This window comes from Dendrobates tinctorius, unplaced genomic scaffold (assembly GCF_039654945.1).
Source record: "Dendrobates tinctorius isolate UK_male_01 unplaced genomic scaffold, ASM3965494v1 ptg000012l, whole genome shotgun sequence".
NCBI classification, from domain to species: Eukaryota; Metazoa; Chordata; class Amphibia; order Anura; family Dendrobatidae; genus Dendrobates; species Dendrobates tinctorius.
In genome coordinates this window covers 20,869,966-20,893,596 of record NW_027361680.1, presented here as the reverse complement: position 1 = coordinate 20,893,596, position 23,631 = coordinate 20,869,966, and the positions used below count along the sequence as shown (strand labels likewise).

Below are 23,631 nucleotides of genomic sequence, written 5' to 3'. Positions count from 1 at the left end.
CTGCAGCCACTTGGACATTCAGGATTTTATTTAGGGGTGTCAAACTACAGGGGGATGTATACAAATGCACGTCACAATTTTCAGATTTATATTTTTAAAATTATTGGAAAATCATGTATCATTTTGTCTACACTTCACAAATGCTTGCTACTTTGTGTTGGTATATCACATAAAATAAGTTCATGGAGTATGAATACTTTTTCAAGGCACGTTATGTGATGAATATCAATAGAGGTTTATAATATAGGTTGTTACGAATGCGCAAAGACTGTGCCATCTTTCGTTACTGTTTGCAGTGTGGCAGATGCTGCAAGGAAATTATTTTAATTTGCAGACTGACAAAAGAGCTTATGCAGCATAGATTTATATAGACTTGGCACACACCAAAAAGATTCTGATGCAGAAAGGTGGTTTTAATGAATTGCAGTACATACATACAGACGTTTAGGCACCCTTGGATTCACGGTGGATACTGCGTCCACTTGTTATATAGAACTACGTGGGACGGCCGCAGGTGCCTCCTTGCAGTATTGGTATCTCCCTTAAAGCCCAGTCACTAAGAGCTCACAGTACAACTTATTGTACATTGATGAAGGTCCTAGACCGAAACGTCTGTATGTATGTACTGCAATTCATTAAAACCACCTTTCTGCATCAGAATCTTTTTGGTGTGTGCCAAGTCTATATAAATTGAAGTTCACGGATTGGGATCCTACTTGTGCACCACCTCCGGTTACCAGGGTTGTGCCAACGGTTTTGTTCTTATGCAGCATAGATGTCCTAGTTCCCAGATAAGTGTATTCAGAGCAGTATAAAGATGTAGAATTATCTTTATACAATGTGAAAACAAACTTACTTTGAAGAGTTGATCATCACTGCATCTTTTCTGCACAATGCCCAGGTCTCTGAGTTTCATTCCCAGTTGAGTCAACATATGACTATACAGGTTCTCCAGGCTTGTGCCTGGGATGCAAAGACAAAGGCAAGACTTCTGCACCTCCAACACAGATTCATACAGTTCTTCTTGTGCGGCAGTAAACCTGCAGAATTCAGAAAAAAAATTTGATTTTATTTTTTTTCAGGAAAAAAATCTAAAATATGTAAAGAAAAATGTATAACAGAATGTTAAGATTTCTTGTTAAAGCAGTGGTTCTCAACCTTTCTCACCTTGACAGCTACATTCAGGTCTGAGAGACTGTCACAAGCCACACTATTTGAAGAAGTTGTTAGAACCATATAATGAAAAGTCTTGTCCTACGCAACAACTGATGCACCAAATAGGTGAAATTGATCTAATTGAAAACAATGGGATAGTAGGATCTGCTCAATATATTAAGTTCATTCAGATTTGAGCAACGTCAGTGTACCGATCATATAATTTGTTCTATATCTTATATATCCCATTATATGTACTGCAGATTGGTGGGAGTCCGAGTCCTGAAACCCCCAATAATCACTCAGAGTTGTGTATGGTTCATAGACTATTTGAACTCGTACACCACAAAGGGCGTTTTTGCATACTGAATTGTGTGCTTTTAAGCAATCTGTGGGGGTCTGATGACATTGAAAAGGCATAAGATGTGAAAAAAAAAAACCAAATGTTTGATAGATACACTTCGCGAACTGTCCATCTGCAACTAGAACTGTATGCCTTATGTATGACAGTTGTCAAACAGGACGATAGAGCAAATCCAGATTATGGAGGAAGGCAGATTTGGTAAATCTAGTGTCTTGGCTGAAAGTGTTAGCGCCCTTTAAATTGTTCTAGAAACTGCAGTATTTCTCCCAGAACATTATTGTATTACACACACTTATTTTCTTTGTGTGTATTGGAACAAAACCAAAAAAGATAAAAAAAGGCAAATTAGACATAATTTTACACTAAGCATTAAGAACAGAAAGAGAAGACAACTGTCTAAGGACTTGAGAAGAATTTGTTTTTTAAAATATCAATAATCTCAAGGTTACAAGTCCATCTGTAGAGATCTTGATGTTCCTTTGTCCACAACATAATCAAGAAGTTTACAACCTATTGTACTGCAGCTACTGTAATCTCCCTGGATGTAAACGTCAGGAAAAATTAATGGAAGTTTGCAACGCAGGATAGATTGGATGGTGGGTAAGCAGCCATAATCAAGTTTCAACCGTTCTGCAGGTTCAGAGTGCATCAGTGTCAGTGTGAACTATCCTGCATCATTTCATTGAAATTAAACACTATGGCAGGAGATCCAGGAAAACCCCACTGCTGACACAGAGGCATTAAAAAGATAGACTGCAGTTTGCCAAAATGTACGTGAATAAGTCAAAATCCTTCTGAGAAACAGTCTTCTGGACAGAAGAGACCAAGCTTTATGGTAAAGCACATCATTCTGCTGTCTACAGAAAATGGAATGAGGCCTACAATGAAAAAAACAGTACTTACAGTCAAATATAGTGGAGGCTCAAAGATGTTTTGTGGTTGTTTTGAAGCTTCTTGCACTGGGTGCCTTGACTGTGTGTAAGGTATCATGAAATCTGTAGATTACAACGGATTTTGGGTTGCAATTTAGTGCCCAGTGTCTGAAAGCTGGATTTGCGTCCTAGGACATAGGTCTTCCAGCAGGACAATGACCCCAAACATACTTCAAGAAGCACCCAGAAATGGAAGGAAACAAACCACTGGAGAGTTCTGATGTGGCCAGAAATGAGTCCGGATCTAAATCCCAATGAACACCTGTGGAGAGATCTTAAAATTGCTATTGGGAGCAGGCACCCTGCAAATGTGAGAGAGCTGGAGAAGTTAGCAAAAGAAGAGTGGTCTAAAATTCCAGAGTGGTGTAAGACGTTTGGTGATGGTTATAGGAAGCCATTGATTGTAGTTATTTATTCAAAAGGGTGTGCAACCAAATATTAAGTTGAGGGTGGCAACAATTTTTGAGCTGGGGGTTGAACCAGATGGCCCAGGAGGTCCATTCCAACTCTACGATTCTATGATTCTAATTTTGTCTGGCCAATTTTGGGGGTTTTGTGTGAAATTACATCTAATCTACCCTTTTTTCCCCTCTGTTTTTTCGTGTTGCTCCAATACACACAAAAGAAATAAACGTGTATAACAAAACATCTATAATTGCAAAAATTTTCTGGGAGAAATACTTCTGAAACAATTTCAAGGATACCAACACTTTTGACCATCACTGTATATGTGTACATTGTTCTTTGGCCATACTCATACCGGGCAGGGAGCAGGCACCTTGGAATCCTAGCAGTGACAAGATGCAGGATGGAAAAGAGTGAGGAGGAAAAGGAGGAAGGCGCACAGCAGAAGAGGATGATGATACCAACTTGGAGGAGGAGACAGCCACAGCACAGATACAGGGTTTTCATGGCCTCTCCACCCCCTCTTTGTTTCACTTGTCTACTACAAAAGCTGTGTTAGTCTATGTTCAGACAATGTGTTTTTTTAGCTATTTTATGCAAATTTTTAGCTACCATTTACAGTGCCTGCAAAGTCTATGAGATTTCAGTAAACCCATGCATACAGCTTTTTTTCCTGACTGGTCTGTGATAGGAGCCCTGTGTGTTTTTGCAAAATGCAGCATGTCAATTTTTTTTTAGCGTTTTTTCCCAGTGTTTTTCACTTACTGAATGCAATTAGTGCAAAAACGCTGCAAAACTAAGCAAAAACACAGGTATCAAGTTTTGTTCCATTTGTGGTGCCAAAACCTGATGAATCTGAATCAGATTTTTTTTACGCAATAAACTTTATCAGAATGCACAAGAGACAATTGTACCCTGAGAAAACTGCAGTAGAAAAACACCAGAAATGCAGCAAAAACAAGGATTTTTGTGTACTCACCGTAAACTCCTTTTATCCGAACCACTCATTGGGTGACACATGACCATGGGTGTTTTGCTGCTGCCACTAGGAGGCTGACACTAAGTGAATACAAAAAGATTACACAAACAAGAAGTATTCAGCTCACCCCTCTTCACTCCTGATCACACCTCCAACGCACGGAAACACCCTGACCCGGGTGTATAGTGCATGCACAACATAAAGAAGGATTTTTCCAGCGTCTCCAGGAGATAAAATAATAATTGCTTTATTGAGAATATAAAATCTTCATACCATCAGGTAAAAACGACATAAAGAGGCGTATGGAGGGGAGCAATTTCCTACGCGTTTCATGATTAAGCCCTCTTAGGCCTCTTTCACACATCAGGTTTTCGCCGTCAGGCGTGATCCGGCGCTTTTGACAGAAACCGGATCCGGCGAAATGCAATGCCGGATCCGGTTTCCCCCCCATTGACTTGCATTTGCGCCGGATCGCGCCGGATGGCCATGCGTTTCATCCGGTTTTCGCCGGATCCGGCAATGTGTCGCGATCCGGCGTCTGAAAAAAACGGCTACTGTAACGTTTTTTGTCTCCGGCGAAAAAGCCGGACCCTCCGGATCCGGCGCGTCCGGCTTTTTCACACAATGAAAGCCTATGAGCGCCGCAATGCGCCTGATCCGGCGAAAGCCGGATCCGGTGGCCGGATCCGTTTTTTTTGGTCTGAGCATGCTCAGTAGCTCTGCCCACAAGACAAATATAAAAGCAAGACAGTGGGACCCACAGCCACACCCAACATGCCACCCAAGAAAGCAACCAAGCGCAGCAGGAGAAGGCAGGAGACCACTGCAGCACCATCAGCACCACCACCACCCCAAATGGAGCAGCAAATGGAACAGCAAATGGAACATGCTGAGGAGGGGAGTCCAGCAGCAGATGAGAGACGGTAATTATCAAATCCCCCATTCCTCCAAACTAGGGCCATGGAATATCAAGATATTCATTGGCCATTTGTTTCTCTTTATTCAACAGCCGCCCAAGAGATGCAGCAGCAGCAGCAGAAATGGCATCACTGGCAGCAGCAACAGCAGCAGCAATACCCACAGCCATGGAGTCTGGCCATCAACAGGACAGCACATCTTCTTCTGGGAGCCCTCCCTCGCATCGTCAGCGTTTGACGGTAAGTTTTTATTTCCAAAATCCATCATCTCTGTAATATATGTCTATTCATTGCCTTTTATTTCAAAACAGGAATCACAAGATAAAGAGGAGCTCCCAGAAGAAGAAGGAAGGGGTGGACAGACACCTGGAGTGGGCTCACAATTGGTAAGTTTTTTGCATCAAACGCAGAAACACAACATCACACTACACACAACACATAGAAAACAATGTTCTGCAGACCACACACAGCAAACAAATGCCTACATCCAAAGACATAACATTTTTTGTTTTCTTCTCTAGTCTTCCCAATCTGGTGCTCGGCCAAGAGGTCCTCGCAGTGCCTCCCAGGGTCGTCGGCGACAGCAACGCGGCGGTCACCAGCGTGTAAGTATAAATATTTTTGCTTTGTTTTTTTGCACTTTTTATTTCATTTCTTTTGTGGAGGCTAATTATGTTATTTTTGTCTTTTTCTTTAACAGCCTTCACAGCGTGCTCCCGACTCTGACGGTGAGGATGGAGGACTCGATGTGGACCACCTCATCGATCTCGTCAGAGAAAGGGAGCCGCTCTGGAATATGGCTGACCGCCGCCACGCTGACCTTATCGTTACCCGACGACTCTGGGAGGAAATCTGTTCGCTCCTTGTGGGCCGCTGGGAGGACCTCGATGTTCGGGCCCAGATTAAAGAGCGTAAGTATATACAGTACCGGTTGCTTGATGTAAACCAGTGTTTCCCGAACTCCAGTCCTCGTGGTCCCCACGGATCATGTGTTCAGGATTTCTATTTACTATGGAAATCCTGAAAACATGACCCCTGGGGACCATGAGGACTGGAGTTTGTGAAACACTGATGTTGTATACTAACCACTCCTTTCTCGTTTCAGGGAACAGAATTGTGAATCGGTGGCGGTCTGTGAGGGATCGTTTCAAGAAGGAGTTCAATAAAGAGATGCGGGCCCCGAGTGGATCTGGAGGACGCAGGAGCAAGTACAAGTACGCCAAGCCCTGTCGTTCCTCCGGGAAACAATGCTCACCAGAAGGTAAATATTACACACCACATGTGAAAAAAAATGTTAGATGTAACTTTTTTTTTCAGCCAGGGCCATACCATGTCAGTATTTTAATTGTTTTTTTTTTCTCTTTATTCCACAGCACGGTGAGCAGCACTCGGGAGCCTGCACGATTGGACCCTTCTGAGGCGATCCCTGAGGAGACCGGCACCGAGGGACACTTCGACCACCCAGGTACATCTGCACCTTCCCACACATTCGACCCATCTGTCCCATCCACCAGCACAGGAGCATCGTGGCCGCCTACATTACATGAAGCTGCTGGTGAGGAGATCGCTTTCCCTTTACCCCACCCTTCTGCCCCTGCCACCTCTAGTACACCTGCGGGTACTGGGCGGCAGCGGCAGAGGGGTCAGGAAAAGAGTTATGCGCCAGAGTTCTTGCATCTGAATGCATCTTTCCAGAACTGTCTAAAAGTCTTGTCAGAGCAAATCTCCGCAGGCTTTCAGCAGATCAACTCCAGCATTCTGGAGGTGAAGACACTTCTGCAAACCATGCATTCAGAAGCAAGATCTTCGCCAAACCACACCTTTTTCAGGTCTGTTGTGGAGCGCATGGCAACACTATCTCCTACCCAGCAGATGCATGTAATGCATTCGTGCCACGGTGCTCTACAGCAGGTTACCTCCCAACCTCCACCTCCCACCACTGTAGTTCCTCCACCTGCACCCCCTCCAGCCACTTTCCATCCTCCCCCTCCTATTACATCTGCACCCCCTCCAGCCACTTTCCATCCTCCCCCTCCTATTACATCTGCACCCCCTCCAGCCACTTTCCATCCTCCCCCTCCTATTACATACCAGCAACCTCACCAGTACCAGCAACCTCCCCAGTACCAGACATCTCCCCACTTCCAGCAACCTGCCCCGTACCAAACTCCTTCCCCGTACCAAACTCCTTCCCCGTACCAAACTCCTTCCCCATACAACTTTCCATCAACATCATCTGCTCCTACAGTCCCTGCCCAACCCTCCACTCCACCGCCCACCACCTCTTCTGCCTCCCACATGTCCACCCATTCTGTAGCTTTTTCCACACCTTCACCTCTAACTGTTCCTTCCCCACCACGATCCCAGTCCTCTCTCCACACACCCAGTGTCGAAGTGTCCCGCAGCCCCTCCAGCAGTATTTCCACCCCACACTACACAGATTTGTAATGTGTGTTTTTTAATAAAAATGCCCATTGGGTTTAAAACCTTTATTAAAAAAGTTTTTTGCACTTTAAAAACATTTTACAAAAAAAAAAAAAAATTTAAATAAAAGTTAAATTATCGTTTCACAATGGTTGTCTGTCATTTCTTTCTGTGGCGAACTATGTTTAAAAAAAAAGGTTAAATACAGGGTATTTCAAAGGTAAAAAGGTATTCAAAACCAGGTATATAACTGTGGGTAAATTTTAGCTTTTTGCCACAGTTGTGTTCCTGGTTGTGTTTGAAGCAAAGTATTTCACCTAAAAAGTTGTGTTTATTGTTGGTGATTTCCTAACAATGTACACAACTTTTGTTAAAAGGTGAAATACTTTGCATAAAACACAACCAGGTACACACCTGTGGCCTAAAGCTAAAAATAGTAAGACCATGACAAGATAGCCAACTTTGGTTGGCAAAGGTATATACTGTTGGTCCAGAAGGTACACAAGTTTGGTTAGGGCACAAATCTTTCACACTCTGTCATCCTGCCAGTGTACTCTGCCTTGAGGTGACATAAAGTATAGTGCAAAATTGTCCCTCATTACTGAAACCGTCACAGAACTTCTAGTGGTAATATTTCCAATGACAACATCCATCTTCGCCAGTAACTTGCTCTTCTCTCCAACCTGCACTTTCTTCTCTACAACCTGTCAAAGAAGGGCTGTAGGAACATGCTATATATAGTTTTCCAGTAGCCAATCCCGTTCGGAAGGCCACAAGGGTCAATTTTAAAAACCGGATCCGGCGTAATGCGTCGAAAAACGGATAGAAAAACGGATGAACCGGATGAGACGGATCCGGTTTTGTCTGTCAAGAACAAGACGGATCCGGCAGAAAACCGGATCCGGCACATCAGGTTTTACAAAACATTTGCCGGATCCGGCATTCCGGCACGACGCCGGATCGCGCCTGACGCCGAAAACCTGATGTGTGAAAGTAGCCTTAGGGTGAAACGCGTAAGAAATTGCTCCCCTCCATACGCCTCTTTATGTCGTTTTTACCTAATGGTATGAAGATTTTATATTCTCAATAAAGCAATTATTATTTTATCTCCTGGAGACGCTGGAAAAATCCTTCTTTATGTTGTGAATACAAAAAGATTAGCTCCTCCTCTGCAGTATACACCCACATGCTGGCTCCAGCGGAACCAGTTCAGTGCCAAAGCAGTAGATCATAAACATCAAATAAGAGTACAACACGTCAAACAAAAGAAAAAGCACATACCATTAGGCTAACAGGGTAGGTGCTGTCCCCCCAGTGAGTGGCTCAGAAAAAAGGATTTTACAGTGAGTATACAAAAATCCCTGTTTCTCCTTCGCCTCATTGGAGGACATAGGACTATGGGACGTCCTAAAGCAGTCCCTGGGTGGGCTACAACATAATAGATCAAACTTCACGTACCAACTGACAACAACCTGTCCCCCTATATCTCTGAACTAATCTTCCGATATCTTCCCTCACGTAATCTTCGATTCTCCCAAGACCTCATACTCTCCTCCACACTTATTCGTTCCTCACAGAACCACCTCCAAGATTGCTCCCAAATATCCCCCATCCTCTGGAATTCCATGCCTCAACATGTCCGATTATCCAGCACCCTTGGATCCTTCAGATGGAACCTGAAAACCCATCTCTTCAGGAAAGTTTACAGCCTGTGTAAGGCAGCAATAGCCCCGTATGCAGTGAAGAGGCAGTGACCCACAAAATTCACCAAAATTGCAATCCCAGCTACGCCTGTGACGGCAATGCATTCCCATAGCCTCTATACGCCTCCGTGCATATCCTGGGGAGAACACACAGCACCCCCTAGCTGTAAAAGGAATTACTGCCTCACATATCCCCCTCCCCTGTTCAAATCTGTGGGGTTGAACACTTGGCACCACATATGGACGCGAAACAGGGCATTTGCATGCCGCTGTGACATCTCCGCCCAACACTGCACTAAGAAACCAAAGTGGGGACGGAAACATCGATCAGCACATGCATCCCTCCCCTTTACATTTCTCCTCCATACTTCATTACGGGACCACCCACCTCGCCGTTCTCCGTTGCAGATGCCACGCTCACTTTCACGTTTAACCTTAGATTTGGGCCAATTTTGGTCTCGACCTTGCTTATTTTGGGTTCAGTAACCCCGCATCTCATCCTGTCACCTAAGTACTTGCCTTCATGTTGTGAATTCTCTCTCTGGCTTCCATCTGGTGATTACTGAAGATAGTGGAGCTGGTCAGATTGAGTTCTCTTTTTGGGCTCCCTCTGGTGGTTACCGGAGGTAGTGGAGCTGATCTGATTGACAGAGGCTTGCCACCTGATAATGAGGAAGACGATTGGAGATCTGGGGTTTCTGATTGGGATTTAAGACAGCTGACTTCCTCTATCCCTGCTGATTTTCTTCCTGTGCCTCCTGAGGTCTGATGTCTCCTGCTCTTTCCCTGCATGTTCAGCTAAGTGGTTCATTTGCTATTCTGTTTGCATTTGATCTGGTTTTGTTTATCTCTGCTTTGTGCGGGTCAGCTAGCTCTGGCTGGGGCTCTGCTGAATCACTGCCCATATGTTACTGCATGTGCCAGTGTTTTGTCCCCTTTTATATTGGTCTCTTTTTGCTTTGCTTTCAGAATATACCAGAGTGCTAATATAGTGGGGCGAAGTCGTGCGACTTCAGTGTTTTTGTGTAGCAGAAATGTTGGACTTTTTGCAGGGTTTTTTGTGTGATTGCAGAAAGTGTCTTTCCTGTCCTGTCTAGTCAGTTTGGGCCCCATCGTTTGCTCAGTCTATTTTTCTGCCTGCCTTGGGGTTTTCAATTTGTCTCACCGACAATATATGTTTGGGGGCTATCTATTCCTTTGGGGTCTGCTCCGGGGCAGTTTAGATTTCCCCTTTCTTGCATTAGACTTAGTTAGCTCTCCAGCTGTGCCGAGGCGTCTAGGATCATCATAGGTACACTCCACGGCTACTACTAGTTGTGTGGACAGGATCAGGGGTCTGCATCTGCTCAGTTACCAACCTCTCTGGTTTTCTGTGGCTTAGCCTGGGCCTGCTATCCTCCTCGGTGACCCATTCATAACACCTTTGGGCCTTTGGTACCATTTCCTCCGTACCCTTTCCCATGCCTCAGTGACTATATCATGCTGTAACACAGCGGTCCTCTGCTGGCAACTCCAAGCATCCATCTTTATTACGTCGCCCCTGAACCTGAGCATCTCGACACTGCTGTCTAGCGAGCGCTCTATTTTTCCCTGACCCCCGGCCACATCCTTTGCCGGTGCCAGAGGGTTCCTTGTGTGCACGTCCCCAGTTGCCTCTGCGACCACGCACTCCCAGTTCTTCCCATCATTCTTTTTAAACCTGCGGTTTTTGAACCAGTTTCTCTGCATGGGACCCTGGGACTGAGCTATCCCAAACTTACCAGGGGACATTTCCAGCTCTGGGTTCAGTGGAGTCTCCACATCCTCTACTGCGCACAACCTCTAGGGGGAGCCTATCGGGGTTACCCTCTGTCCCTAGGTTGGCAACCCCTATGGCAGGTACATCAACATCTTAGATTTCTGCACTCGGCTCCACATTTTCATCCTCTCCTGCCACCACCTCTAGGGGGAGCCTGTCGGGAATACACTCTGTCCCTAGGTTGGCGACCCCTATGGCAGGTATCTCAACATCTCCAAGTTCTATGCCCGGCACAACCTTTACTGTGAGAGGGTTGACCCTGGTCTACCGCAGGGACCAAAACAGGGGCAAGTCTCTCCCCAACACAGTCCCACATGGAAAGGTCTTCACCACTCCCACCACATGTTTAAAGTCCCCACATGGTGTTGAAAAATTGACCTCAGCGGTCGGGTACTCCCGGATTACCCCATGGATACCCACCACCTCAACTTTCCGCCCTTTGGGGTTGTCCCCGGCAACAAAGGACCTATGGACCATAGTCACTCTAAATCCAGGAAAGCCTTTGTGCAGCACCCGTTCACAAGTAGCTGGCACAGTCACTGTTTCCTATCAGCAGTGCCCATCGTGGTGGTACAGACCGGCTGGGCACACAGACTCATGGCGTGTATACCCGCAGTCCATGGGCTCAGATGTCACAGAACAGTTACTAGCCCAATGTCTGGGCTCTGGCACAATGTCCTGAGTGGGTTTATATCGCTCAATCAATTCTTTAACCAGGCCCAGGTTGCCCAGGTCCCTTTGCCCGACTCAATGCTGCATGGCGGCCGGCAGAGCCCGCACCATCCAATCAGCCACAACTCTCTCCATCATCTCAATTGGGGAAAAAAAAAAAACTCGGCTGGAGCCACTCCTCCCCCAATTGCAACAAGTCATTTGCCTGAAACCAGGCGGGCTGAGACTCTACATAGCTCAAATGGTACACCCAATGATCACCCCTTACCTTTGAGGTCTCTTCATGGCTCTGCTGATCGCCCCTCACCTTAGCGGTCTCCTCTTTACACCTCTGAAGCTGGAGTACCTCTTGCTGCTGCTTCTGCCACTGCAGCTTCTGCAGAAACTCTTGTTGCGACCGCTGAAACTGCAGCGCCTCTTGCTGAAGCCGTTGCTGACTGAGCACAAACTTCTCCAAAAGTTACTCCATTTCTCCAGAAGCCTTTCACAATGATCTGCAGCACTCTCTGGGGTATGCTTCAGTTCACACTGCCCGCATTCTCCACCATATGTAAGGCAGCAGTAGCCCCGTATACAGTGAAGAGGCAGTGACCCACAAAATTCAAACACAAAAGTCTCTTTAATGTGTTTCCTCACAGCATTAAAAGTCCAATCCACACAAGTGCATATAATTAGTATCCATTTCACCATTTGCAGAATATATATTATATGGCATCCTTCATCTTACAGACACTAAACACGCCAGTCTTCCTCTGACTAGTTCCAGTGGGTGTCTATGCGCCGTATCTAAGACTCTATTCACACAGAATTACATGTTGCAGGCACTACACACGCTAGTCCTCCTCTAACTAGTTCACGTGGGTGTCTTGCACTGCTGCATCCCAGTCTCTTTACTCACACAGTCGTTGACAGTCCAGGATATCCTCCAGATTGCAGCCGGGCACCATATCCACCTGTTTTGAAATCGTTACACACGCCAGTCTTCTTATGGGCACAGGACTGTCCACATCTGAGACCAGTCACCGTGGACGACTTCCATCTCTGTGTACACTGCAAGTTGCCAGGACTCACTGAGCCCTGACACACCTGACTCACTAAGCACTCAATCAGCCCCACTAACCCTTTCCTGCAGGGTTTTTATCACAGAAACCTGTGGCTTTCAGCCACAAAAAAAAGCCTGGATCCGGAATGGAACAGACTGCAACACTATCATACTGCAATCTGTTGCAAACACAACATCCAGGGCAAGTTTTCCCTACTTCTGTCTTGGACACCAACATGTTCAAGACTAACACTTTTATTAGGAGTCTGCATTGCAGTCACAGCAAAGCCCGTGACTGCCATGCACACCTATGGCCTTCATACACCTCTGTGCATATCCTGGGGAGACTACACAGCGACCCCTACCTGTGACATCGGTCACTGCTTCACCATTGCAATCCCCGCCTCGCCTGTGACCACAATGCCTTCGCATAGCCTCAATATGCCTCCGTGCGTATCCTTGGAAGAACACACACCGCCCCCTAGCTGTAACAGGAGTCACTGCCTCACACCTGCAATAACCGTTCTGCTCACTTACCACCACCTGAGCTGCTGCCTCACCACCAGAGCTGCTGCACCCCCGATCTTCTGTTTCTTCCCCATTATCCCATAGAATGTAAGTCCGCAAGGACAGGGTCCTTTTCTGTTGTTACCGCCATGTCCTCCCGCGCTCCCAACGGGCTGGTGGGATTGGGGAGCGCCGCGCTGCCACTGTGCTTTTGGCCTTGCGTCCTCCCCAGGACTCCCGCTGTTCAAGTATCCGCAGCGTGCACGCTTAGGCCTCGGCCACCCACTTGCCGGGTGCTTTAGGCTTCAGTCTGTGTCCTGACCAGGAAGCGATCTTACCGGCGTCCAGTATATCAGGCGGCTTCAGCCGTGCCTCGGCGCCTGATTATTTGCTGCACTTGCCCTGTGCAGGCGTTCCCTCAGGTCCCATTGCGTGGTTTTGTCCCTGTGCATTTCCCTGTGCTTGCTTTGCTCTTACCCTGCCACATTGCACTTCCCAGTGTGTGCTCTGCTGTCTCTGTGCGCTTCCCAGTGCATGCTCTGTTCTCTCCCTGCTATTGTATGTTTCCTCTGCGTGTTCTGTTTAGTCTCGGTCACCGTGCCTCCCCACGTGCACTCTGCCCCGTTCAGGATCCCATATCCTCTGTGTGAAGTCTGCCGATTTTCTGTGTGAACTCTGCCTTGACCTGTCTACTCACAGAAGGAATGTTCGCCAGGTACTGCTGCGACTACGAGAAAATCAGCTTTACGGCAAGTTCGAGAAATGCGTCTTCGAACAGATATCCTTACCATTTCTAGGATGTTATCTCCGATTCCGGTTTTATGATGGATCCCGAAAAGGTGTCTGCCATCCTCAACTGGCCACAACTTCAGGAGATTAAGGCCATACAACGCTTTCTTGGCTTTGTGAACTATTACCGACAATTTATTCCTCATTTCACTTCACTGACTAAGGCTGGTTTCACATTTGCGTTTTTTTGCGCTGCGTTTTTGCGCATACGTGCACATGCGTTTTTCCTCTATAATCAACATGTGTGCACATACGTGCGCGTTGGCATGCATTTTTTGTGCGCTGCGTTTTTTTATGGTGTGCGTCCTTAATTTCCAGATGCTACATGTTGCATTTTTTGGTCCGTCCAACCGCTTAAAAAAAACGCATGCACACGTATGCACAAAAAATTACCATTATGGTCTATGGGTGCGTATTGGCATGCGCATGTGTGCGTTTTTTTGGTGTCCATTGGTTAGACTAGTTTTAAAAATCTCCACCTAAAAAAACTTCATGTTTATATAAAAGGAGGTGTCTGCCAGCACTGTACCATAACTATAGAGACAGCCTGGAGAGCAGAAAGTCTGCAAAAGAAGACCCCATTTTCAATTCCAGCTTCAGCGGCAAGAATGTGAGTATTATTACATCTAAAAAAATGTATTCCTGTCCTTTTAAATTGTATATGTACTAATGTTTGGTATTATTTTTACATGCAGTATGTCTTCGGAATCGGAATATTCACCATCCCGGCAGGAACTGGCGCAAGCAGACCGTGAGGTGATTATTTTCGTGCGTTTGGTAAGTATATGTGCTGCTTCTCAAAATCTATAACGTTTGTTGTTTTTTTTTTCAGACATCGTCATCTTCAGTGGACGCGACTAGTGAGGGCGAACAGCATGAGCAGCCAAGTCCCGGAGGTGATATGGAATGTAAGTATCAAATAATTTGTAATGTTCTTTATTTTTTATCTTCTATATTTCCTCTTTTCTGGATCTTTTTTGTAACTTTTTATTCACACAAAATTCGAATATTCTAATGAATGTGTTTTGTCTAGGTTCCACAATGGGATGAAGACGTCTACCTGGATAATGAGCACCTTATCCGCCTGGTCCAGGAGCGTGCCCCATTGTGGGACAGCCGTGACTGGCTGTACAAGGACAATGGTGACCCGGCGGCTATGGAATGAGGTGGCCGCAGCGTTGATGGATGGCTGGGACGCCACTGCATCCTCCAAAAAGGCGTTTAGTAAGTATTTCCCTGCTCTGTTATGCCGCAGTGACTATTGTCCTTGATGTCACTGTTGGGTTTCCTGCTAGATATAATCTAGCAGGAAACCCAACAGTGTCATCTGGCTAAACAGTGACTGCTTTGGGTATTGTATTGCTGTATTGTGCCGCAGTGACTCTTGTCCTTGATGGCACTGTTGGGTTTCGTGCTATATTCTAGCAGGAAACCCAACAGTGTCATCTGGCTCAACAGTGACTGCTTTGGGTATTGTATTGCTGTATTGTGCCGCATTGACTCTTGTCCTTGATGGCACTGTTAGGTTTCGTGCTAGATATATTCTAGCAGGAAACCCAACAGTGTCATCTGGCTCAACAGTGACTGCTTTGGGTATTGTATTGCTGTATTGTGCCGCATTGACTCTTGTCCTTGATGGCACTGTTGGGTTTCGTGCTAGATATATTCTAGCAGGAAACCCAAGAGTGTCATCTGGCTCAACAGTGACTGCTTTGGGTATTGTATTGCTGTATTGTGCCGCATTGACTCTTGTTCGTGATGGCACTGTTGGGTTTAGTGATAGCATATGTCGTGCATCAAACACAATTGTTAAATGTTGTTTGTTTTTTTTTCCAACAGTGGACAAAGTCCGAACACGTTGGCGCTCGATCAAGGACCGCTTCAACAGTGATGTTCGTGCTGAGGGCCAGGTTCGCAGTGGTTCAGCATCAAGGACAAGAACAAGATAACGGTACTATCAAGTGTTGCAGTTCCTAAGACCAGTCCTTGCCACCAGATCGCAAGTATTATAATTTTTTGGTTTTTATTTTTATTAATCTGTGTTTTTCTAATCCACAGCTGATGCTTCTTGTAAAGGCATGATAGTAATGATTTTCCTTTCTTCCACAGCACTTGGAGCAGCACCCTGCAACCTGGCCCTGGAGCGGTCCTTCATCGGACGTCCTCTGACCCGTCCCAGCCATCCGACAGCCAGGAAGCACCTTGCAGGTCAGCCACACAGACAGCTGGTGACCAGGAAGCTGGTCCATCAGGTGTTCCCCTGTCCCAGGTCTCTGCCACTGGTTATGCGGGCACTACCCGCCAGCGGCAGAAGGCCTTGGACAGGAATGTCTTGCCCGAGTTTAAGCACTTGAGCGAGGCCTTTAATGCCAGCCTCAAGTCGCTGTCAGAGTGGAAAGCGGTTTTTCACTCATGGAAAGTGGTTTTAACCACATGGAACACCGCTTCCATTCTGTCGAACAGCGCCTTGACCATCTGGAGGCCGACCTCAACAGACCAGGGCACCATTTTTTAAGTAAGATTGAAAGGGGTATGGCGGAACAACTTAGTCCTGAGCAACAGCTGAGTGTGCTGCAGGCCGCAGCATAATCGGTACGGGCAGCAGTCAGTGGTGTCATTTCCAACTGTGCCACCATTGACTCGCTTCACCTAACTACCGATTTGTGCTGCATACCACTGCACGGACACCTCTATTCAAAGCCAGGACACCCACCATTACACCACCACAAGTCTGAGTGCTGCTGGTCACTTCACCGACACCACCATGGCAAGCGCTGTTCCTGTCTGGAGCACCACCGCCACCCCCATGCATGCTTAGAGCACAGCCACAGTAACCACTCCTCAAACGTCGAACAGCCCTGCCGCAAACACTACAACATGTACTAGCCCTGCCACCACCACTCCGCAAACCTGGACCATCACTGCCGCCACCAGTCCTCCTGCAAGGACGAGCACTGCCACCGCCACCACAGAGCATCAGCAGCAGCCACAGCAGCAGCAGCCACAGCAGCATGCACAGCAGCAGGCACAGCAGCAGGCACAGCAGCAGACAGGGGACCCACATTCCTTATTTGCCCCAAGTTCCAGGCGGCGCCAACAATCAAGGCGGGCAATGGGCCCAAGTAGGTCCAGGCAGGCCAGTTTAAGGAGACAAACAGGACCACTGTAGCTGAACCTCTGTCCTCTCCTCCTAGTGTGTCTAGTTCCATTCCCATAACTGGACTCCCTTCCCCCACAAGTTTTGTTGCCCCTTCCCCCAGAACACCTTCATCGACTATAAGCTGTTCATCTTCTCTGCACACCCCCAACTTGCAACCATCTGCCCCCAAACGCAGAAAAAAATAAAGTTTTTTATAATTTTTTTGGTTAAAAATAAATTTAAATTTCTGGTTCACCATAACTAAGTTTGATTAATGTTTTTGGCGCTGCCTACACACACTGCGCTGTACACACAATGCACATTAAACTTTGCAAGGTGTCATAAAAAGTGTTTTGAGGATTGGCTGTTTTTACCATCCTCATTTCACTTATTGTGATAATAAGCAAGGGGGATTATTGATATACCTTGTAATTAACAACATACTCTTATTACGTGTGTGTTGAATCTACTGATGGGTAAAATACACGTCATATGTTAAATACCTAGGCCTAGTATAATAAGTAGAGTTGACCGACTAGAATCTGGTTTCATGAAACACAAACTGGTGAAACTCGGGCAAAAAAAAGTCGAGTTTCGTTCGAAACCCTACCACAATGTTAGTTAATGGGAAATAAAAGTCGACATTGAGCAGATTACATTCATCCACTCAATGCAGACTTTTACTCCCCATTGACTTGCATTGGGGTCGGGTTTTGAACGAAACTCAGACTTTTTTCCCACTAGTCGGACCAGTTTCATTTGAAACGAATTTGGTTTCAAGAAACCCGAAGTCGCTCAACTCTAATCATAACTATTTATCAATCATGGCCTGGTTAATACACATATCATATTTAACCTGCAGCGTTGCTTACGTACCAATATATTTCACGCAGACTAGCGATGCTGCATTTTAATTCATATGTGTATTTACCTGCCCAGGTGTGAGAACATCATGAATTCACAGGTATACATGGGAAGTTTTTTATTTTATTGAAGTGTAAAAAACATAGTGCACTCGGTACTGGTATCAAAACAGGTTTTTTATTAACATACACACACGAAAACATTTTTACACCATTTCATCTTGCCAGTGCACCCATCCTACATCAGAGATAAAGTAGGCCGCAAATTGGTCCCTCATTTGGCCAACTTCAACGGATGACCTGAAAGGGTGCTGAGTGAATTCAGGCAATGGGTTAGGAGCAGCATCATCGAGTTCAAAGGTCGGGTGCTCTTTAGCTATCACAAAATTGTGTAGAACCACACACACTTTCACCACCTCATCCACTGTTTCAAGTTTAAGATTAATGGCTGTGCCGAGAATTCGCCATCTGGAGACAAGAATCCCAAAAGCACACTCTACAGTTCTTCTGGCCCTGGTCAGCCTGTAATTAAAGATTTTTTTGGTGTGGTCCAAGTCACGGCTGGAGTAGGGTTTCAGTAGGTTTGCGCACATTTGAAAAGCCTCATCCCCAACCATTACAAAGGGCAGTGGCGGAGCTTCAGTGTGGGGAAGAGGCCGTGACATAGGGAAATTAAATTGGTTGCCATACAACCTCCGGCCCATGTCTGAGTTTTTAAAAGCCTGGGAGTCATTACCACAGCCAAATGCTCCAATGTCCACTGCAACAAACATACATCCGGCATCTGCAATGGCCATGAGTACTATTGAAAGTACTTTTTGTAATTATAGTACTCAGATCCAGTTCTTTTGGGTTTGATGAGCCGTATGTGTTTACCATCAACAGCTCCCAAACAGTTGGGGAAATTGCAGACTGTCCAGAATTTATCAGCAATTTCCATCCACTTTTCAGCGGTGGGCAGGAGCATAAATTCTGGACAAAGAACGTTCCAGAGAGCCCGGCAGGTATCCACAGCAATTCCAGACAAGGTTGAGATTCCAATACGGTACTGGAAATGTAGTGAAGATAGGGTCTCTCCAGTCGCCAGGAATCTGCGAAACAGAGAAAGAAGTAAAATTAATATTTCTGTATATGGTTTTTTAAAACTATAAAATAAAAAATTAGTACATTCACAAAAAATAATTAGCCCAGGTTTTGAATAGTACATGTAAAAAAAAACAAAAAACATCAGACCCCACCCCTTGGTTTTTAAATATTACGTACCGTAATGTCACCAGGAGCCATTCCTCAGGAGGAATCGCACGACGGAGCTGTGTGTCCTGTCTCCGGATGGATTCTTGTACATGAGCAAGCAAATCCCTGAAGCTTTCTTGGGACATCCGGATATAATCTGTAAATTTCTCCGAGTTTGCCTGTAGCTCACTGTAGAGGGTGTGGTACGCCCCACGGCTCTCCCGGAGTTCAACAATCGGATGTATCCACATACGCCACCGCTGCCGTCTTCACAGTCTCTCTCTCTTCCTTTGTTCATGGCAAGCAACTGCATATGCCCTAGCCATCGCGATGTCCAAATCCAAGTTGAAGTGAAAACTCTTCTAGCACAGATCCATGTTGACACGAGAAAAATCAAGAAAATTTGAAGAATACTGTAGACAGGGTCTATATATTAACATACCACACCGCCACTGATGTCCTATTGGTCGTGTGCGTTGCAAGATTGTTATCTAGATTTTTTTTTTGTGTGAGGACAATGTGCAAAAAAACCGCAAACGCACTAAAAACGCATACAAACGCTGCGTTTTTTTTCCTGCATGCGCATAAAAATGCTTGAAAAAAACGTAGCGTTTGTATGCGTTTTTTTCATGTGTTTGTATGCGCAAAAAACGCATTACAAAAAAACGCAAGTGTGAAAGTAGCCTAAGCCGATCTCGTCTCTCACCCACAAAGGATCCATCCCCAAGGCCTGGGTGCCTGAGGTGGAGGAGGCTTTCTTAACCTTAAAGGTGTTTGCACTGACTCCTGTACTGCATCATCCAGATGCTAGCAAGCCAATTCATTCTCAAGGTGGACGCCTCGTCCACAGAAGCCGGTGCTGTTCTCTCCCAGAAATCTTCTTCGAGTTGATTAGTCACCTGCATTTTTTTTTCCAAAGCATTAACCACGTCAGAACGTAATTTTTCCATTGGAGACAGGGAATTGTTGGCCATTAAGTTGGCATTGAAGGAGTGGCGGTATCTTCTTGAAGGAGCCATACATCCTTTTATTGTCTACACTGACCACAAGAATCTAGCATACATTCAGTCCGCTCACAGGCTTAACCCTCGACAAGCCAGATAGTCCCTGTTTCTTGGCCGGTTTGACTTCGGACTGCACTTTTGGCCGGGCATCCAGAACGTTAAGGCAGATGCTCTATCTTGATCCTTCCAATCGGAGGATACTGAGGAGGATCCTTCTCACATCATCGACCCTTCTAGGGTAATCACCGTGGCTCCACTCAGGTTTACTACCCCACCACCGTGTAAGACATTCGTGGCAGAGAACGACAGGGTCAGGATACTTCGCTGGGGTCATTCCTCTAAATTGGCGGGCCATGCTGGAATCGAGAAGACCCTTTCTCTCATCTCTCACTACTACTGGTGGCCTTTCCTCCGTCAAGATGTGGAAGACTTTACGGCTTCTTGCCCGTCCTGTGCCAAGAACAAGATTTCAAGGCAACGTCCCTCTGGGCTCCTGCATCCTCTTCCAGTACCTTTGCCTCCTGGCAGCATATAGCCATGGATTTTATTACTGAACTACCACGTTCCTCGGATTGTACAGTTATTTTGGTGGTTGTGGACCGTTTTTCTAAAAAGGCTCATTTTGTTCCTCTTCCCGGCTTACCATCTGCTCCAAAGTTGGCAAGAATCTTCGTTAGTCATATCTTCAAGTTTCATGGTTTCCCTCTACACATAGTATCCGATAGAGGGGTGCAATTTACTTCTCACTTCTAGAGAGCTCTCTGCAGACTCGTCAAGGTAACTCTGGATTTTTCCTCGGCCTATCACCCTCACACTAACGGCCAGGTAGAACGAATTAACTAGGTCTTGACTTCTTATCTTCGGCACTTTACTAATGTCCATCAGGATGATTGGGTCAGCCTTCTTCCCTGGGCAGAGTTTGCGTATAACAATCAATCATCCCAACGTATCTTCTGCCAAGTCTCCTTTCTACATCGCTTTTGGACAACACCCCAACATGCCTCTCCCGGTTTCCCTTGTCTCGGGCGTGCCAGCAGATGATTCCATGTAGAAGGAGTTTTCTCAGATCTGGATGGAGACTAAGGGTGCACTTGAAAAGGCTTCCAGCAAGATGAAAGAATATGCAGATAAGAGACGCTTGGATTCCCCTACATATCTTCCGGGTCAGAGGGTTTGGTTCGCATCCAAGTATATCAGGCTCAAGATTCAGTCCTACAAATTGTGTCTGGGCTACATCGGTCCTTTTGAGGTACTGAAGTAAGTCAATGATGTTACCTACAAACTGAGGTTGCCTGCTTCGCTCAGTGTTCCCAACGCCTTCCATGTATCGCTCCTTTAAACCCGATGTTCTCAACCACTTCCATGCCAATTCCAGTCACTCTTTTCTTCCATTAACACTGGGGATGTCTTTGAAGTAAAGGATATACTGGCCATGAAGAGGGTTAGAGGGAGAACCTTTTTTTTGATTGACTGGAAGGATTTCAGTCCTGAGGAGAGGCCTTGGGAGCCTCAAGAGAACATTCAGGCTTCCCGTTTTCTTGGGAGGTTCCTCTCCATGTCTACCCGCGCTTGGGTTGGTGGGATTGGGACGAGCTGTGCTGCCACTGTGCTTCCAGCCTTGCGGCCTCTCTGGCTCTCCCACTGTTCGCGCATGCGCAGCGCACACACTCAGGCCTCGGTCGCGCACTTGCCGGGTGCTTTAGGCTTCAGTCTGTGTCCTGACCTGGAAACGATCTTACTTGCGTCCGGTGTCAGGTATATCAGGAGGCTTCAGCCGTGTCTCGGCGCCTGATTATTATTTCCTGCACTTGCCCTGTTCGGGTGTTCCCTTAGGTCCCAGTGCGTGCTCTGCTCTGTCCTTGTGCGTTTCCCTGTGCATGCTTTGCTCTTTATCTGCCACCATGCACTTCCCAGTGCATGCTCTGCTCTGTCCCTGTCACAGTGTACTTCCCAGTGCGTGCTCGGCTCTGTCCCTGTGCACTACCCAGTGTGTGCTCTGCTCTGTCCCTGCCATTGTACGTTTCCTGTGCATGCTCTGTTTAGTCCCGGTCACCGTGCCTCCCCAAGTGCACTCTGCCCCGTTCAGGATCTCGTATCCTCTATGTGAACTCTGCCCATCATCTGTGTGAACTCTGCCTTGTCCTGGATCCTGTGCCTCTCGGTGGAAGCCCTGCCCTGTTACTGGTGAGTACCCTGATTCTTACTGTTTCCTTTAAGCCATCTCTCTGGCACTAGCTACTGCGGTATACCCTCCCCCTTGGCCTGCCCCTAACGGTCCCTGTATAGGGGTCGGTTCCTCCTGGCCAGCACGCATGGGGTCGGTCAGCACCACGAACCAGTGGGTCCACTCCAGGATTTGTAACTCCCCTCTGTACCAAGTCAGTCATTGTAAAATTGTTTACTGTAAAAAATATCTATAACTTTGTATGTAACCCCTTATGTACAGCACCATGGAATTAATGGCGCTATATAAATAAATAATAGAGATGGGCTACCGCTGCTTGCAGAATCCGTCTGCCCAGGCCCGCATCTGCGGAGGCCTGAATGTGGATATTGTAGTGCTTTGAGAATGTGTGCAGACTGGACCAAGTTGCAGCCTTGCAGACCTGTTCCGTAAACGCCTGGTGCCGAATGGCCAAAGAAGCGCCCACCGACCGAGAGGAGTGTGCCTTAATCCCCCCTGGGATAGGCTTGCCTCTGAAGCGGTAGGATTCCTGAATAGCTGAGCGAATCCACCTGGCTATCGTGGACTTTGAGGCGGCTAATCCCTTCCTGTGACCTTCAGGAAGCACGAATAAGGAGTCTGACATACGAAATGATGCCATCTGCGAGACGTACCTTTTGGGAGGCTTCACTACATCCAGAGTGTGAAGAGCCCTCTCAATACGATGTACCGGTGCCAGACAAAACGAGGGCAGGACAATTTCCTTAAGGTGGAGGGAAGAGACCACCTTGGGCAAGAAGGATGGGGACGTCCTGAGAACCACCTTGTCCTGGTAGAAAATTAAGAAAGGGGCTCGACAGGACAGGGCGGCTATCTCCTAGTCTCGGCACCATGCGAAAAAGGTTTTCCAGGTGCGGTGATAGGTGCGCACTGACGCAGGCTTCCGGGAGCTAATCATGGTAGAAACCACCTGCTGGGAGAACCCGGCCTGGGTTAGGACCCAGGATTCAATGGCCAGGCTGTTAAACACAGGGCCCCTGAGTTCTGGTGGCAAATCGGGCCCTGGGAGAGCAGATCTGGTCGATCTAGCAGTCGCCAGGAGATGTCAACGACGAGCTGCACTAACTCCGCGCACTATGCCCAGCGTGGCAAATTCAGAGCAACTAGGATCACTGGAACCCCCTCCGGCTTGATGTTCCTGATGACCCTCGGAAGTAATGGAAGTGGGGGAAACATGTACGGAAGATGAAACTGATGCCATGGAAGAACCAGTGCATTTGCCCCAATGGCTTCTGGATCCCGAGACCGAGCAATGTACTCGGGTACCTTGGCGTTTCATCTTGAAGCCATCAGATCCACGTCCGGGGTCCCCAGTGACGACAGATCTGCTGGAAGACCTCCTGATGTAGTGCACACTCTCCCGAGGCGAGGCTCTGACGGCTGAGGAAGTGTGCCGCCCAGTTATCTACGCCTGGGATGTGAACTGCTGAAATGACCAAATGGTTCTTCTCGGCCCAGCGGAAAATGTGAACCACCTCGCT

The 23,631-nt window shown here is 46.8% G+C and overlaps 1 protein-coding gene across 9 annotated transcripts in view; it reads right to left on the bottom strand.

Moving 5' to 3' along the window:
* Window positions 1–23,631, bottom strand: part of XPNPEP3 (X-prolyl aminopeptidase 3) — a 474,091-nt gene that overhangs the window by 106,471 nt on the left and 343,989 nt on the right. For all 9 annotated transcript variants that reach the window (XR_012226445.1, XM_073558042.1, XM_073558039.1 and 6 more), the window contains one exon: window positions 857–1,040. Coding sequence is in view for 8 of the 9 variants with exons in the window: in XM_073558042.1 (XP_073414143.1) it covers window positions 857–1,040 (184 nt within the window). In the remaining variant the exon portion in view is untranslated. The remainder of the gene's footprint in view (window positions 1–856; window positions 1,041–23,631) is intronic.